General features: G+C 33.1%; 1 protein-coding gene across 1 annotated transcript; it reads left to right on the forward strand.

Annotated features, from left to right (window-relative positions):
- Window positions 1-297: 297 nt before the first annotated feature.
- On the forward strand, window positions 298-9,590 carry LOC143241711 (uncharacterized). The gene is made up of 7 exons (XM_076484940.1): window positions 298-345; window positions 920-1,006; window positions 1,472-1,562; window positions 4,055-4,173; window positions 5,757-5,936; window positions 6,733-6,909; window positions 7,482-9,590. Exons 1-7 carry the CDS (start codon window positions 298-300, stop codon window positions 8,469-8,471), a joined length of 1,692 nt encoding a protein of 563 aa, XP_076341055.1. The 3' UTR covers window positions 8,472-9,590.
- Window positions 9,591-18,462: the final 8,872 nt, after the last annotated feature.

Below are 18,462 nucleotides of genomic sequence, written 5' to 3' on the forward strand. Positions count from 1 at the left end.
CTTTCATGTATATAACATATGTTGTCCGTGTCCTTTTCTTTCATGTGTATAACATATGCTGTCCGTGTCCTTTTCTTTCATGTATATAACATATGCTGTCCGTGTCCTTTTCTTTCATGTATATAACAGATGATGTCCGTGTCCTTTCTTTCATGTATATAACATATGCTGTCCGTGTCCTTTTCTTTCATGTATATAACATATGCTGTCCGTGTCCTTTTCTTTCATGTATATAACAGATGCTGTCCCTGACTTTTGTTTTCTGCTGCTAATAAAGATCATAGAAAGTTACTAGATATGATAATTCTCATGAATGTCATATTTCTGGAAGCAGCAGCTCCTAAAGTAACATTGCTGTTACCCAAGACAATTCATGGTTTTATATATATATGTATATTTCCTAGTAACAGCTGATGTTACCGAAGTAACACCTAAATTTATTAAGTTAACATTTATCGTTTTGATGCCGTGAAGTAAAGGTGCTGTTACAGTCTCTTTGTATAAATTGTCTCAAACGTTGTTAAAGTAGAAACTTTCCTACTTGCATGATACAATGTTTACCTTTTCTATGACTCGTCTCAACCACAACTGACAGAAACTTATACAGGTTTTATGCACGTGGGTTATGGAAGCCACTCCTATATACATTATCCTTTCCACTTTCTCCCATCCTACTTTTTCAAATCTGCTACAATACTTTATTTTTTGTCTAATATTTCTCTCTAGATTACTTAAGCCTAATAATTCACCTAAACAAACGTGTGACTTGCATGTACGAACGCTTAACCAAGAGGACCACGCATTTTGATTGGTTATTATTCTTTCACTTATGAGTCTATTGAACTTAATTTGAATGAGAAATAATTAATAAACTGCCTTGAAATCGAAGAGTTAACGTATTTATTTTATTACACCTTAGGTTTCAGTTTCTTTCTTGAATAACAAGATATATTGTTATTCCAATGTAGATGAGCTCTCTGACGTCAAAACCCAGAAACCGTCAGAAGTGAGTAAAAAACATTTTTATACGAGGAAGTTTGCATAGAAATGTCAAACTTGATACGTGTATAGTGTTATCTGTAAGATAACCTGTCTTTTCAAATATATATATATATAAAGTACAACATTATTTTATTTCATAGGCCATTTTGAATGACATGTGAGATACGGTAAAGTTAAATAGACATAGACGTTTACATAACAAAGATATCGAATAAAATGAAGATGAGTGATTTGTCTCTAATATAGAGGGCAGCACTCACTCTGGTCTTTTATTTAAATTTCTTTACGTTTAAATTTTAGATAATATATCTTGTACGTATTTCATTTCTTTTCTTTTACAAATATGATGTAATATTTCAGTGTAACGCAAATACAGTAACTTTCATTAATTTAATTGTATGTTGTTTTTAAAGTAAAACTATATGGTGCTGATTTTATTTGGACTAATTGTTTAAAAAAAATGTTCCAGATTTCTACTTCTATGCCAAAGAAGCCAACTCCTTCCCCAAAAAAAGTTCCGGTGAAAAATGGAGTTGGATCGCCTACAAAATCTTCCCCAAGTAAGTTATCTTAACACATACAAAATTCATTTTAAATTTTCGAAACTCAAGTAAGCAAACCAAAAACATTCTTGTAAACATTACCATTAAAAAAACAGTGTTGTGAAAACAGTTCATGTCACTTGTTGGTTTCATATTGAATCTGTTGTCAGAACTAGTTCGTGTCATTCATTGAATCAATGCTTAATTTGTTGTGAGAATCAGTACATCTCGCTTAATGGATCCACATTGAACTTGTTATTAGGACTAATTCGTGCCATTTATTGGATCCATGTTGAACTTGTTGTTAGGACTAATACGTGTCATTTACTGTATCCATGCTGAACTTATTGTGAGGACAAATTCGTGTCATTTATTAGATCTTTGTTAAATTCATTGTTAGGCCTAGTTCATGTCATTCATTTGATCCATCTTGAACTTGCAATCAGAATAAGTTTTTCTCAATCCATGTTGAACTTGGTGTGATAACTAGTTCATGTCTAGTACCGTTATTGTTACTCTTTATTTCTTTGTTGGATATCAGTAGGCCTAATTAAGAAATAAAGTCTTCTCAGATCTGTATAGGTCACATGTGGATAACAAGGTCAATTCAGATTGTCACATACAATTTTAAACATAGTTTTTGCTTGTCTGAAATGACTTTTTTATGAACTGGTTTGTCCTATGTTCTCAACCTTTCAGTCTGACTTCATCATTTAAATTTCTAGAGATACCATCCATCAAAACTCGAAATACTAATGTTATCTTCATATTTCTACAGATACCATCCATCAAAACTCGTTATACCAATGCTATATTCATATTTCTACAGATACCATCCAGCAAAACTCGTAATATCAATGTTATCTTCATATTTCTACAGATACCACCCATCAAAACTCGTTATACCAATGTTATCTTCATATTTCTACAGATACCATCCATCAAAACTCGTAATACCAATGTTATATTCATATTTCTACAAATACCATCCATCAAAACTAGTAAAACCAATGTTATCTTCATATTTCAACAGATACCATCCGCCAAATCTCGTTATACCAATGTTATCTTCATATTTCTACAGATACCATCCAGCAAAACTCGTAATACCAATGTTATCTTCATATTTCTAGAGATACTATCCAGCAAAACTCGTTATACCAATGTTATATTCATATTTCTAGGGATACCACACATCAAAACTCGTTATATCAATGTTATCTTCATATTTCTAGAGATACCATCCGCCAAATCTCGTTATACCAATGTTATCTTCATATTTCTAGAGATACCATCCAGCAAAACTCGTTACACCAATGTTATCTTCATATTTCTAGAGATACCACACATCAAAACTCGTTATACCAATGTTATCTTCATATTTCTAGAGATACCATCCAGCAAAACTCGTTATACCAATGTTATCTTCATATTTCTACAGATACCATCCATCAAAACTCGTTATACCAATGTTATCTTCATATTTCTAGGGATACCACACATCAAAACTCGTTATATCAATGTTATCTTCATATTTCTAGAGATACCATCCAGCAAAACTCGTTATACCAATGTTATCTTCATATTTCTACAGATACCATCCATCAAAACTCGTAATACCAATGTTATCTTCATATTTCTACAGATACCATCCATCAAAACTAGTTATACAAATGTTATCTTCATATTTCAACAGATACCATCCAGCAAAACTCGTTATACCAATGTTATCTTCATATTTCTACAGATACCATCCATCAAAACTTGTTATATCAATGTTATCTTCATATTTCTAGAGATACCATCCAGCAAAACTCGTTATACCAATGTTATCTTCATATTTCTACAGATACTATCCATCAAAACTCGTTATACCAATGTTATCTTCATATTTCTACAGATACCATCCAGCAAAACTCGTTATACCAATGTTATCTTCATATTTCTAGAGATACCATCCATCAAAACTTGTTATATCAATGTTATCTTCATATTTCTAGAGATACCATCCATCAAAACTCGTTATACCAATGTTATCTTCATATTTCTAGAGATACCATCCATCAAAACTCGTAATACCAATGTTATCTTCATATTTCTAGAGATACCATCCATCAAAACTCGTAATACCAATGTTATCTTCATATTTCTACAGATACCATCCATCAAAACTCGTTATACCAATGTTATCTTCATATTTCTACAGATACCATCCATCAAAACTCGTTATACCAATGTTATCTTCATATTTCTAGAGATACCATCCATCAAAACTCGTTATACCAATGTTATCTTCATATTTCTACAGATACCATCTAGCAAAACTCGTAATACCAATGTTATCTTCATATTTCTACAGATACCATCCATCAAAACTCGTAATACCAATGTTATCTTCATATTTCTACAGATACTATCCATCAAAACTCGTAATACCAATGTTATCTTCATATTTCTAGGGATACCACACATCAAAACTCGTACTATCAATGTTATCTTTATATTTCTAGAGATACCACCCATCAAAGCCCCAGTCGGTCAAGCTCCGCCTCCTAACGTCAAGAGTGTCACCTCTAAAATAGGATCGTTACAGAACGTAAAGCATAAACCTGGAGGAGGAGAAAGAAAGGTGAACATTTATTAACACATAGAGGGTTTGAAGTGTACCTTTATTAACACTTAGAGGGTTTGAAGTGTACCTCTATTAACACTTAGAGGGTTTGAAGTGTACCTTTATTAACACTTAGAGGGTTTGAAGTGTATCTTTATTAATAGAGGGTTGAAGTGTACCTTTATTAACACTTAGAGGGTTTGAAGTGTACCTTTATTAACACTAAGAGGGTTTGAAGTGAACCTTTATTAACACTAAGAGGGTTTGAAGTGTACCTTTACTATCAATTAGAATGTTTGAAGTGTACCTTTATTAACACTTAGAGGGTTTGAAGTGTACCTTCATTAACACATAGAGGGTTTGAAGTGTACCTTTATTAACACTTAGAGGGTTTGAAGTGTACCTTTATTAACACTTAGAGGGTTTGAAGTGTACCTTTATTAACACTTAGAGGGTTTGAAGTGTACCTTTATTAATAGAGGGTTGAAGTGTACCTTTATTAACACTAAGAGGGTTTGAAGTGTACCTTTACTATCAATTAGAATGTTTGAAGTGTACCTTTATTAACACTTAGAGGGTTTGAAGTGTACCTTTATTAACACTTAGAGGGTTTGAAGTGTACCTTTATTAACACATAGAGGGTTTGAAGTGTACCTTTATTAACACTTAGAGGGTTTGAAGTGTACCTTTATTAACACTTAGAGGGTTTGAAGTGTACCTTTATTAATAGAGGGTTGAAGTGTACCTTTATTAACACTTAGAGGGTTTGAAGTGTACCTTTATTAAAACTTAGAGGGTTTGAAGTGTACCTTCATTAACACATAGAGGGTTTGAAGTGTACCTTTATTAACACTTAGAGGGTTTGAAGTGTACCTTTATTAACACTTAGAGGGTTTGAAGTGTACCTTTATTAACACTTAGAGGGTTTGAAGTGTACCTTTATTAATAGAGGGTTGAAGTGTACCTTTATTAACACTTAGAGGGTTTGAAGTGTACCTTTATTAACACTAAGAGGGTTTGAAGTGAACCTTTATTAACACTAAGAGGGTTTGAAGTGTACCTTTACTATCAATTAGAATGTTTGAAGTGTACCTTTATTAACACTTAGAGGGTTTGAAGTGTACCTTTATTAACACTTAGAGGGTTTGAAGTGTACCTTCATTAACACATAGAGGGTTTGAAGTGTACCTTTATTAACACTTAGAGAGTTTGAAGTGTAACTTAATTAACACTTAGAGGGTAGAAAGTGTATTTTTATTAACATTTAGGTGGTTTATGTTCACTTTTACTACCATTTAGAAAATTTGAAGTGAACCTTTCTATCATTTAGAGGTTTTGGGGTGTTACTTTATTAACATTAAATAATTACTTTACTCTTACTTCAAAACTGAATGTCTAGGCGTTTACGCAATATGTATGTAACATCAGTTATAGTCAGTTAATGGTAGAGATTACTAGAGTTCTAGTGATATATATTGTTCTAGAAGTGTGGTAAGCCTAATATGCTCGTGTATAAAACCTTGTTTATACCAGCTTGAGAAGCACAACCAGAACTTGGTTCATACATGAAATAGTTTACTACGTTGCTTTTATTTTTCCAGATCATTTCGAAGAAGTTAGACTGGAGCGCAGAGTCCAAAGTTGGTTCTCTAGAAAAAACATCTTACAAACCAGGGGGCAGTGCGAAGAAGATTCAAACTCAGAAACTAGACTGGAAGGCCCAATCAAAAGTAGGAAGTAAAGAAAATATAAAATACTCACCAGGTGGAGGAAAAGTAAAGGTAGACCTCTAGCGGTACTTTCTAGAACTATGATTCGTGTAACTAACCACTTCTAGCGGTACGTTTTAAAACTATTGTTCATGTAGCTGGTCGTCTCTAGCGGTTCCTTATAGAGCTATGATTCGTGCAACTGTTTTACCTCTAGCGGTACTTTCTAGAACTCTGATTCGTGTAACAAACTATTGAAATGTTATTGAATTTGACGAACGAGTATTCGCAGTTTCAAATGCTTTACCAAACTGAAGTAACTTATTTTACACAATAACAAAAACATCTACTCATAAAAACAGAAATTATTTTTAAGCCCTTTCTTTTTATTCTTCTAATTAAACATTGACTTGATATACAAAGATATGATGTGTTTCTGTTTTACGTTTCTTTTCTAATAAAAGTGTATTTAATAAGATAGATAAGTTTGGTGATTTCATATGGTTAATTATTGTAATATTTTCCTGGGTTTGGAGATTGATATGTTTTTGAGAAAATAATAGAACGTGACATGATTATTTAATCTAAGAATATAACCAACACTAAATTAACCCAAGACATACATGTATTCACACATGAAGACGGAGTTAATTTGCCAGTTGGAACTGTTTACGGACTGATGGAACCAATAAAGTAGGACTTTATTACGGTTAACAGCCACAAACATTGTTTGTTTGATTTTAGTGTAGTTTAATTAGGACCATCAGCGACACATTAATTGTTAACTGTGACACATTCAGTGTTGATTACCAGTTTAATTAAGATCCAGTGACGCATTCAGCGTTGATTGTTGAGTATATATTTTCAGATCGAACACCACAAACCCGAGTGGAAAGCCACGTCCAAGATTGGGTCGCTGAATAACATCCAACATAAACCTGGTGGTGGAGATGTGAAGGTAAAATCTGAAAAACTCACCTTTCGAGAAAAGGCCACACCTCGTGTCGTGTCTGACAAGGAAAGCAGTCGAGGTTCAGAAACTCAGGTGGTTGACGTTGAATGTCTTCTATATAATGCCATGAAAATTACCATATATTTACATTTTATATGAACAGCATATATAAAAAACAAACCTAATGAACCTTACTCAGATTAAATACAAATGTTTCATTAAAACGGAACTAAAAGTAAACAATGGCCATTTTTAGGAAGTCATTATGCCTGTTAGTTATAGGTAAATATTACTTGGTAAATAGTAGCCAATGATTGTATTAAGGTGTTACTTTGTAAGTAGCAGTTATTATTTTTATTTAATGGGTTACTTGGTAACTTGTAACCATTGTTATAATTTAGTGGGTCACTTGGTAAATAATAGAAAATAATTATTTTTATTCCGGTTTTGCAAAACGGTTACTTGCTTTGAATAAAAATTAAATTCTACTATGATTTAAAGTATAGTAATTTGTCTTTTGAATAATTAATACAAATTATTTTACAATGTAGAATAGAAAATTAAGTATTCTTTCAACAATAACATTAACAGCTTATTATAAATAATAAGTAAATTAGTGACTGGAAATTCCAAACAAAATAACATTTTATACAATATTATTAAAGGATTCGATCACTTCGATGTCACCGCCACCAAGTGAGACTCCAGTTGAATTCGCGGTAGATGAAAGCACCAAACTCTCTGAAAAAACTCCAGTTTCTCAACTGTCTCCAGAACCACCTCTGCACTCCACAGCTCCAGATGCAAAAGAAAAACCAGATGTTCTTTCACCTTCTTCTGAGCATGAACCTTCTACACCAGTTGAGATAGACATGACTTCAGCAGTCACACCTGAGTCCAAGGTTCCAGTTAACGAAGAAACTCAAGGCAAAGAGCATGTGTCTCCAACACCCACATCAGAATATAAGCCACCTGTTAGTGAAGAGAGAAAAATTGAGGAAAGTGTGTCTCCAACACCCACACCAGAGTCTAAGCCACCTATTAGTGAAGAGAAAGAAATTGGGGAAGATGTGTCTCCAACACCCACACCAGAGACTAAGGCACCTGTTAGTGAGGAAAGAGAGATTGAGGAAGGTGTGTCTCCAACACTTACATCAGAGTCTAAGCCACATGTTAGTGAAGAAAGAGAGATTAAGGAAAGTGTGTCTCCAACACTCACATCAGAGTCTAAGCCACCTGTTAGTGAAGAAAGAGAGATTGAGGAAGGTGTGTCTCAAACACTCACACCAGAGTCTAAGCCACCTGTTAGTGAAGAAAGTGAAATTGAGGAAGGTGTTTCTACAGCACCCATATCAGAGTCTAAGCAACATGTTAGTGAAGAAAGAGAGATTGAGGAAAGTGTGTCTCCAACACCCACATCAGAGTCTAAGCCACCTGTTAGTGAGGAAAGAAAATTGAGGAAGGTGTGTCTCCAACACCCACATCAGAGTCTAAGCCACATGTTAGTGAAGAAAGAGAGATTAAGGAAAGTGTGTCTCCAACACTCACATCAGAGTCTAAGCCACCTGTTAGTGAAGAAAGAGAGATTGAGGAAAGTGTGTCTCCAACACCCACATCAGAGTCTAAGCCACATGTTAGTGAAGAAGAGAGATTAAGGAAAGTGTGTCTCCAACACTCACATCAGAGTCTAAGCCACCTGTTAGTGAAGAAGAGAGATTGAGGAAAGTGTGTCTCCAACACCCACACCAGAGTCTAAGCCACATGTTAGTGAAGAAGAGAGATTAAGGAAAGTGTGTCTCCAACACTCACATCAGAGTCTAAGCCACCTGTTAGTGAAGAAAGAGAGATTGAGGAAAGTGTGTCTCCAACACCCACATCAGAGTCTAAGCCACCTGTTAGTGAAGAAAGAGAGATTGAGGAAAGTGTATCTCCAACACCCACATCAGAGTCTAAGCCACCTGTTAGTGAAGAAAGAGAGATTGAGGAAAGTGTGTCTCCAACACCCACACCAGAGTCTAAGCCACATGTTAGTGAAGAAAGAGAGATTAAGGAAAGTGTGTCTCCAACACTCACATCAGAGTCTAAGCCACCTGTTAGTGAAGAAAGAGAGATTGAGGAAAGTGTGTCTCCAACACCCACATCAGAGTCTAAGCCACATGTTAGTGAAGAAAGAGAGATTAAGGAAAGTGTGTCTCCAACACTCACATCAGAGTCTAAGCCACCTGTTAGTGAAGAAGAGAGATTGAGGAAAGTGTGTCTCCAACACCCACATCAGAGTCTGAGCCACATGTTAGTGAAGAAAGAGAGATTGAGGAAAGTGTGTCTCCAACACCCACATCAGAGTCTAAGCCACCTGTTAGTGAAGAAAGAGAGATTGAGGAAGGTGTGTCTCCAACACTCACATCAGAGTCTAAGCCACATGTTAGTGAAGAAAGAGAGATTGAGGAAAGTGTGTCTCCAACACCCACATCAGAGTCTAAGCCACCTGTTAGTGAAGAAAGAGAGATTGAGGAAGGTGTGTCTCCAACACCCACATCAGAGTCTAAGCCACATGTTAGTGAAGAAGAGAGATTGAGGAAGGTGTGTCTCCAACACTCACATCAGAGTCTAAGCCACCTGTTAGTGAAGAAGAGATTGAGGAAGGTGTGTCTCCAACACTCACATCAGAGTCTAAGCCACATGTTAGTGAAGAAGAGAGATTGAGGAAGGTGTGTCTCCAACACTCACATCAGAGTCTAAGCCACCTGTTAGTGAAGAAAGAGAGATTGAGGAAAGTGTGTCTCCAACACCCACATCAGAGTCTAAGCCACCTGTTAGTGAAGAAAGAGAGATTGAGGAAGGTGTGTCTCCAACACCCACATCAGAGTCTAAGCCACATGTTAGTGAAGAAGAGAGATTGAGGAAGGTGTGTCTCCAACACCCACATCAGAGTCTAAGCAACATGTTAGTGAAGAAAGAGAGATTGAGGAAGGTGTGTCTCCAACACCCACACCAAAGTCTAAGCCACCTGTTAGTGAAAAACTCAAGCCAAAGAAGATATTTCTCCAACACCCACATCTGAGTCTGAACCGTCAGAAACTCAAGGTGAAGAAGGTGTTTCTACAGCACCCACTTCTGAATCTAAGCTACCAGTTAGTGAAGAAAGAAAAATTGAGGAAGGTGTTTTTCCAGCAGCTACATCAGAGTTTAGGCCACCAGTTACTGAAGAAAGTGAAACCGAGGAAGGTGTTTCTCCAGCACCCACATCTGAGTCTAAACGACCAATTAGGGAAGAAAGTAAAACCGAGGAAGGTGTTTCTCCAACACCCACATCTGAGTCTAAACTACCAGTTAGCGAAGAAACTCAAGCCAAAGAAGGCGTTTCACCAACGCCCACATCTGAGTCTAAACCTACAGAAACTCAAGCTGAGCAAGGTGGTTCTCCCTCACCCACAGGCGAGAGTATAATATCAGAGACAGCACCATCATCATTACCCGATGTTCCATTTACATCGGAGTCTGAACCTCTAGCTTGTAAAGAAATATCGAACCAGTCACAAGAAGTTCCAAGTGTTTTACAAACAGATAGAGAACCCTCTGGTATAGCAGCAGTGCTGCTATCTACTGACGAGGAAAAGAAACAAGATGGTTCAAGTGAAAGCCCTAAATAAAGTACATATTCTAGGTTAAAGAAACAAATGTAGATTGAAAGCAATTTGAAATCATACTAATAGCTACTAGACCTTTTCTCATACACTCTATAATATAAATATCAAATAAGCTGCTTCGTGCAAAATCTTCATTCATCACGGCGCTAGTTTCATACTAAGTGACCTTTAGTTTCTTTATTTAATTCTTTAAATGCTGTTATAAAACTAATTCTTAATTATTCAAACATAACTTGTATTTAAACCTTGTGGTGCCGAGACTAACTATATGTTGCCCGGACAAACGTAATACACATTTGTTTGTCTCACTTTAACTTGTTTTTGCATCTATAACCAGAAGGTATTGAAGTAACAGGTGAAGTTTTGTCATGTAATATCCACTTTATGTGCATCAATACATTCATTTCACTCACTTATTTCGGTTTCTTATATTTACTTTACCTGGAAAGGTTCAACAGATGTAATTTTTTATCCAGTTAAGTTAGCACCCTTTATTTCGACGTTAACGATTGGTTAATATGCTTGTCCAATTAGATTAGTATCATTTTACTTCGACGTTGGCGATTGGTTAATTGCTTGTAGAGATTTCCTTAGGTGTTCGTTGAGTGGATCAAATTGTTGGTGGAATATACAACCTTTTTAGAGAAGCTGTGGTTTTCGTTTTGACAATTAGAAAATAAGTGCTCTTATTTAATAACAAACTTGAAGAATTAACGTCAAATAAACAAACTTCAGTTTTAAATAAACAAACTTCAGTTTTAAATAAATAAACTTCAGTTTTAAATAAATAAACTTCAGTTTTAAATAAACAAACTTCAGTTTTAAATAAACAAACTTCAGTTTTAAATAAACAAACTTCACTTCAGTTTTAAGTTGTCGTTTCATTGCAATCTTCACCACTTGAGGGATGTGTCTTTGTCATACTTTGATCGATGTTGACTAACATATATTTATTCTAAATTATTAACCTAATTAATTAAATATTTAAATTTAGATACTGAATTGTATGTTAATCGGCTGCTAAGATTGCAGAAATATTTATTGAGATCACTGTCTCTCAAACAACTTACCATTAGTAGGTACGAAATGAATAATTGTAGAACTGATAAACAAAATTTTCATTATTTTGTATCTTGGACAATCGGTGGCGCAAACAAACATTTGTGCGAGATATGTTTGTTGAAAATTTTCGATGTTTTACGTGTAACCAATTGAAGTAAACCTCTCTATCCTGAGCTACGACATCTATATTTGAAAATACTTTTTCTGGGGGAAGTTTATTTAGTTCATCATTTAATACACGATTCAATAAATTAGAAAATGTTGAAAAAATCGTTTTTCGTTATTATTTAGTTACTGAAATATTTATTTTATTTTGCGCCTTACAAGCAGTTTTTTTCCAACTAAATAAACTAAAACTAAATCTAGTTAATATACTTACTAATGATCGTCATACGTGCTTATAGATTGTGGATTGTCAGATATTCTCCAAGTTACCATGGATTGTCAGATATCCTTTGGTTACTATGGATGGTTAGTCGTCATTCTGATTGTTATGGATTGTCAAATATTCTAAAGGCTACCATGGATTACAAGATACCCTTCAGTTAATTATGGATTGTAAAACATCCTTGAGGTTGCTATGGACTGTCAAATATTTTATGGTTACTAAGGGTTGTCATACGTCCTTTTAGTTACTGTAGATGGCTAGTCGTCCTTTTGGTTACTATGGGTTATTATTTGTACTTCTGAGTTCCTAGGATTACAGACAACCTTGTGGTTACTATGGGTTATCAGTTATCCCTCTGATTTCCGAGGATTGCCAGACACCCTTCTGGTTGCTATGGGTTGTCAGTTGTCCCTCTGGTTTCCCAGGATTGCCAGACACCATTCTGGTTGCTATGGGTTGTCAGTTGTCCCTCTGGTTTCCGAGGATTGCCAGACACCCTTCTGGTTACTATGGGTTGTTAGTTGTCCCTCTGGTTTCCGAGGATTGCCAGACACCCTTCTGGTTACCATGGGTTGTTAGTTGTCCCTCTGGTTTCCGAGGATTGCCAGACACTATTCTGTTTGCTATGAGTTGTCAGATATTTTTCTTCTTTACTGCAGGCTCTTGAGAATTTTATATATCATTAGTATGGCAATAATATTTTCGAAGTTTCCTTTGTCTTTTGAATTATAACGTACTTAACGAGCTGTATAATCCACTGTTTAGAGCGTAGAGTGGTGTCAGTGAGATAGTGAGAGGTAACCACTGTGTTCATGATGTGACATGTTTTCGTGTTTTTCTTGTTCAAGAGACGTAGTTTATTCTAACCACACGTGGAGGTCTTTATTTTGATGTTTAATATCTCAAGGGACTTCTACTGTGTACCATGACCCGTTACACATGAGAGTGTTTACGAGTGAACATATAAGAATAGCGATGTTATCCAGCAGATCGGTTGCCTTTGTTACACGTCCACAGCGGTTTTGGATTTTATATTTATAACTAATATTTGTTTCATGTGATGTATTCGGTTGTGTACTTCAGTTGATGTTAATAAAGCTTTGGCCTAGAGCTACTAAGAAATAATACTTCGTAGCTTATGGTTCCTAATTCTGTCATGGAAATACGTTTTACGTGAAACAGTTACACTTTCAAACACACCATCTTCAGTGGTTTAACACCGAACATCATGAAACACAAATGTACAATGGGTTTTAAAAGACTTAAGTACTGAAACAATGAACAGAAGTAATTAAGTGAAATTGAAAAAGATGAAAATAATGAAAACAGAGAATGTGAATTATTGATGCTAAGTTAAAGTGCATATGGTGGTTTCATTATAAAAATAACAATAATATAATTTTATATGGTGGTTTCATTATAAAAATAACAATAATTTAATTTTTATATGGTGGTTTTATTATAAAAAAGTGCCCGGCATGGCCAAGCGTGTTAAGGCGTGCGACTCGTAATCTGAGGGTCGCGGGTTCGCATCCTCGTCGTGCCAAACATGCTCGCCCTTTCAGCCGTGGGGCGTTATAATGTGACAGTCAATCCCACTATTCGTTGGTAAAAGAGTAGCCCAAGAGTTGGCGGTGGGTGGTGATGACTAGCTGCCTTCCCTCTAGTCTTACACTGCTAAATTAGGGACGGCTAACACAGATAGCGCTCGAGTTGCTTTGTGCGAAATTCAAAAAAACAAAAACAAACAAACATTATAAAAATAACAATAATATAATTTTTATATGGTGGTTTCATTATAAAAATAACAATAATATAAATTTTATATGATGGTTTTTTATAAAAAATAACAATAATATAATTTTTATATGGTGGTTTCATTATAAAAATAACAATAATATAAATTATATATGATGGTTTTTTATAAAATAACAATAATATAATTTTATATGATGGTTTTATTATAAAAATAACAATAATTTAATTTTTATATGGTGGTTTCATTATAAAAGTGGCAAGAATATAATTTTTATACGACAGTTTCATTCCACATATAACAGTACTACAATTTTTATACGACAATTTCATTCTACATATAACAGTACTACAAGTTTTATACAATGGTTTCATTCTACAGATAACAGTACTACAATTTTTACACAATGGTTTCATTTACAGATAACAGTATTACAATTTTTACACAATGGTTTCATATTAGAGATAACAATACTACAATTTTTATACGACAGTTTCATTCTACAGATAACAGTACTACAATTTTTTATACAATGGTTTCATTTTACAGATAACAATACTACAATTTTTTATACAATGGTTTCATTCTACAGATAACAGTACTACAATTTTTATACGACAGTTTCATTCTACATATAAGAGTACTACAATTTTTTATACAATGGTTTCATTTTACAGATAACAATACTACAATTTTTTATACAATGGTTTCATCCTACAGATAACAGTACTACAATTTTTTACACAATGGTTTCATTTTACAGATAACAGTATTACAATTTTTACACAATGGTTTCATATTAGAGATAACAATACTACAATTTTTTATACGACAGTTTCATTCTACAGATAACAATACTACAATTTTTATACAATGGTTTCATTCTACAGATAACAGTACTACAATTTTTATACGACAGTTTCATTCTACATATAAGAGTACTACAATTTTTATACAATGGTTTCATTTTACAGATAACAATACTACAATTTTTTATACAATGGTTTCATCCTACAGATAACAGTACTACAATTTTTATACGACAGTTTCATTTTACAGATAACAATACTACAATTTTTATACGACAGTTTCATTCTACATATAACAGAACTACAACTTTTATACAATGGTTTCATACTACATATAACAATGTACTACAATTTTTTTATACAATTTCATTCTACATTTCGTTCTACATGTAACAGTACTACAATTTTCATTACAATAGGTTTCATTCTACAGTTAACAATACTACAATTTTATACAATGGTTTCATTCTACATATAACAGTACTATAATTTTTTTATACGATGGTTACATTCTACATATAACAGTACTACAATTTTTATACAATGGTATAATTCTACAGATAACAGTACTATAATATTTATACAATGGTTTCATTGTACAGATAACAGTACTACAATTTTTATACGATGGTTACATTCTACATATAACAGTACTACAATTTTATACGACAGTTTCATTCTACATATAACAATACTACAATATTTATACAATGGTTTCATTTTACATATAACAGTACTATAATATTTATACAATGGTTTCATTGTACAGATAACAGTACTACAATTTTTATACGATGGTTACATTCTACATATAACAGTACTACAATTTTTATACGACAGTTTCATTCTACAGATAACAATACTACAATTTTTATACAATGGTTTCATTCTGCATATAACAGTACTACAATTTTTATACAATGGTTTCATTCTACAGATAACAGTTACTACAATTTTTTCTACACAATGGTTTCATTTTAGAGATAACAATACTACAATTTTTATACAATGGTTTCATTCTACAGATAACAGTACTACAATTTTTATACGACAGTTTCATTCTACATATAACAATACTACAATATTTATACAATGGTTTCATTTTACAGATAACAATACTACAATTTTTATACAATGGTTTCATTCTACAGATAACAGTACTATAATATTTATACGACAGTTTCATTCTACATATAACAGTACTACAATTTTTATACAATGGTTTCATTTTACAGATAACAATACTAAAATTTTTATACAATGGTTTCATTGTACAGATAACGGTACTACAATTTTTATACGACAGTTTGATTCTACAGATAACAGTACTACAATTTTTATACAATGGTTTCGTTCTACATATAACAGTACTACAATTTTTATACGACAGTTTCATTCTACATATAACAGTACTACAATTTTTATACAATGGTTTCATTTTACAGATAACAATACTACAATTTTTATACAATATATTTCGTTCTACACGTAACAGTACTACAATTTTTATACAATGGTTTCATTTCACAGATAACAATACTACAATTTTTATACAATGGTTTCGTTCTACATATAACAATACTACAATTTTTATACAACGGTTTCATTCTACAGATAACAATACTACAATTTTTATACAATGGTTTCATTCTACAGATAACAGTACTACAATTTTTATACGACAGTTTCATTCTACATATAAGAGTACTACAATTTTTATACAATGGTTTCATTTTACAGATAACAATACTACAATTTTTATACAATGATTTCGTTCTACACGTAACAGTACTACAATTTTTTATACAATGGTTTTATTCTACAGATAACAGTACTACAATTTTTTATACGACAATTTCATTCTACATATAACAGTACTACAATTTTTATACAATGGTTTCATTTTACAGATAACAATACTACAATTTTTATACAATGGTTTCATTCTACAGATAACAGTACTACAATTATTATACGACAGTTTGATTCTACATATAACAGTACTAGAACTTTTATACAATGGTTTCATTCTACATATAACAGTACTACAATTTTTATACAATGGTTTAATTTTACAGATAACAATACTACAATTTTTATACAATGATTTCGTTCTACACGTATTAGTACTACAATTTTTTATACAATGGTTTCATTTTACAGATAACAATACTACAATTTTTTATACAATAGTTTCATTCTACAGTTAACAATACTACAATTTTATACAATGGTTTCGTTCTACATATAACAGTACTACAATTTTTATACAATGGTTTCATTTTACAGATAACAATACTACATTTTTATACAATGGTTTTGTTCTACGTATAACAGTACTACAATTTTTATACAATGGTCTCATTCTACATATAACAGTACTACAATTTTTATACAATAGTTTCATTCTACAGATAAAAATACTACAATTTTTATAGAATGGTTTCATGCTACATATAACAGTACTATAATTGTTATACGATGGTTACATTCTACAAATAACAAGACTAGAGTTTTTTAGATTATTTAGAAACAGTTAATTAAAGCGTTGCGAAAGCTCGTAAAAAACTAGGATTTTTTATTTTTGTTAATTTCTAAATTACATTTGAAAAGTATTACAATATTAGATAATTCTTCAGATGTTTAACATAATAGGATCTGTTCTCCAATTTAAACATATTTTTTTATGTGAGTTATAGTATGTAACCCCAGTTTCCTGATGTATTGTTGTTTTGAATGAAGCACAAAGCTACACAATGGACTCTCTGTGCTCTGCTCACAAATGGTATCAAAACCCGGTTTTTAGCGTTGTAAGTCCACAGGCATACCGCTGAGCCACTGGGGGACTTTCTTATGTGGCCTATGGTAAGTCTATTAGCAGTTTTATTTAACATAAATAAGTTAAATATATCAGATATCAATAAATAATTGATAATTTTGTTTGAGATACATATTAAAACGAATATGAATAATTTCCATAGTATTTCTTTAATATCGTACCAGTGAAATACACTGATATATAATGAGTAATTTTACTTTTTTTGCTGAAAGAATCAAAGTAATAAGGTAATTTGAATAACATTTTTGTAAACACTTAGTACAGAGTTAATATAAGAGCAGAAAAATGATTGATTCTGATATTAGTTCAGAGATGGCGCCAAATTCACGTTGGACAATCGAAATGCGCGAAAGTTATTGCTTGAAGATTCATTACAACAGTAAAACTAATTTCAACACTCTTTGATCTAAATCATTCCTAAACAGAGGGCGAACAGCTAAACCTTCCTTTCTTCAGAGAAACAGTTGTAAAACGGAATATTTCTTAGACAATAATAAATTCGGAAGAATTCTAAGTCAGACTTCAAATTCAAAATTACTAAGTGATATAAATTATTTTCGGTTTCGTAGATTCCCATCATTGAATCCCGTCTCACCAAACATGCTCGTTCTTTCAGCCGTGGGAGCGTTATAATGTGACGATAAATCCCACTATTCGTTCGTAAAAGGGTAGCCCAAGAGTTGGCGGTGGGTGGTGATGCCTTACAGTGCCAAATTAGGGACGGCTAGCGCAGATAGCCCTCGAGTAGCTTTGCACGAAATTAAAAAAACAACAACAAACAAACAAACAAACAAACAGATATCCATTAAGGTTATAAACAAGAACGTCTCCAGATCTCTCAAAACGCACACGAGCTTTATAGGTCATCGCGGGAAAGAAAACGGACATGCTTGTTTATTTGTCACCGAGGAGTGTCCGTATTACAATAAGTCATTTTATGTAAAACAAAATCTATTACAATAGAAGTAACACTAGCTTACTAGATACTGATTACTAGATTACTAGACACTAGATTACTAATTACCAGATTACTAGATACTAATTACTATATTACTAGATACTAATTACTAGATACTAGATTACTAATTACTGGCTTACTAGATACTAATTACTAGATACTAGATTACTAATTACTGGCATACTAG

The sequence above is a fragment of the Tachypleus tridentatus genome, unplaced genomic scaffold (assembly GCF_004210375.1).
Source record: "Tachypleus tridentatus isolate NWPU-2018 unplaced genomic scaffold, ASM421037v1 Hic_cluster_1, whole genome shotgun sequence".
NCBI classification, from domain to species: Eukaryota; Metazoa; Arthropoda; class Merostomata; order Xiphosura; family Limulidae; genus Tachypleus; species Tachypleus tridentatus.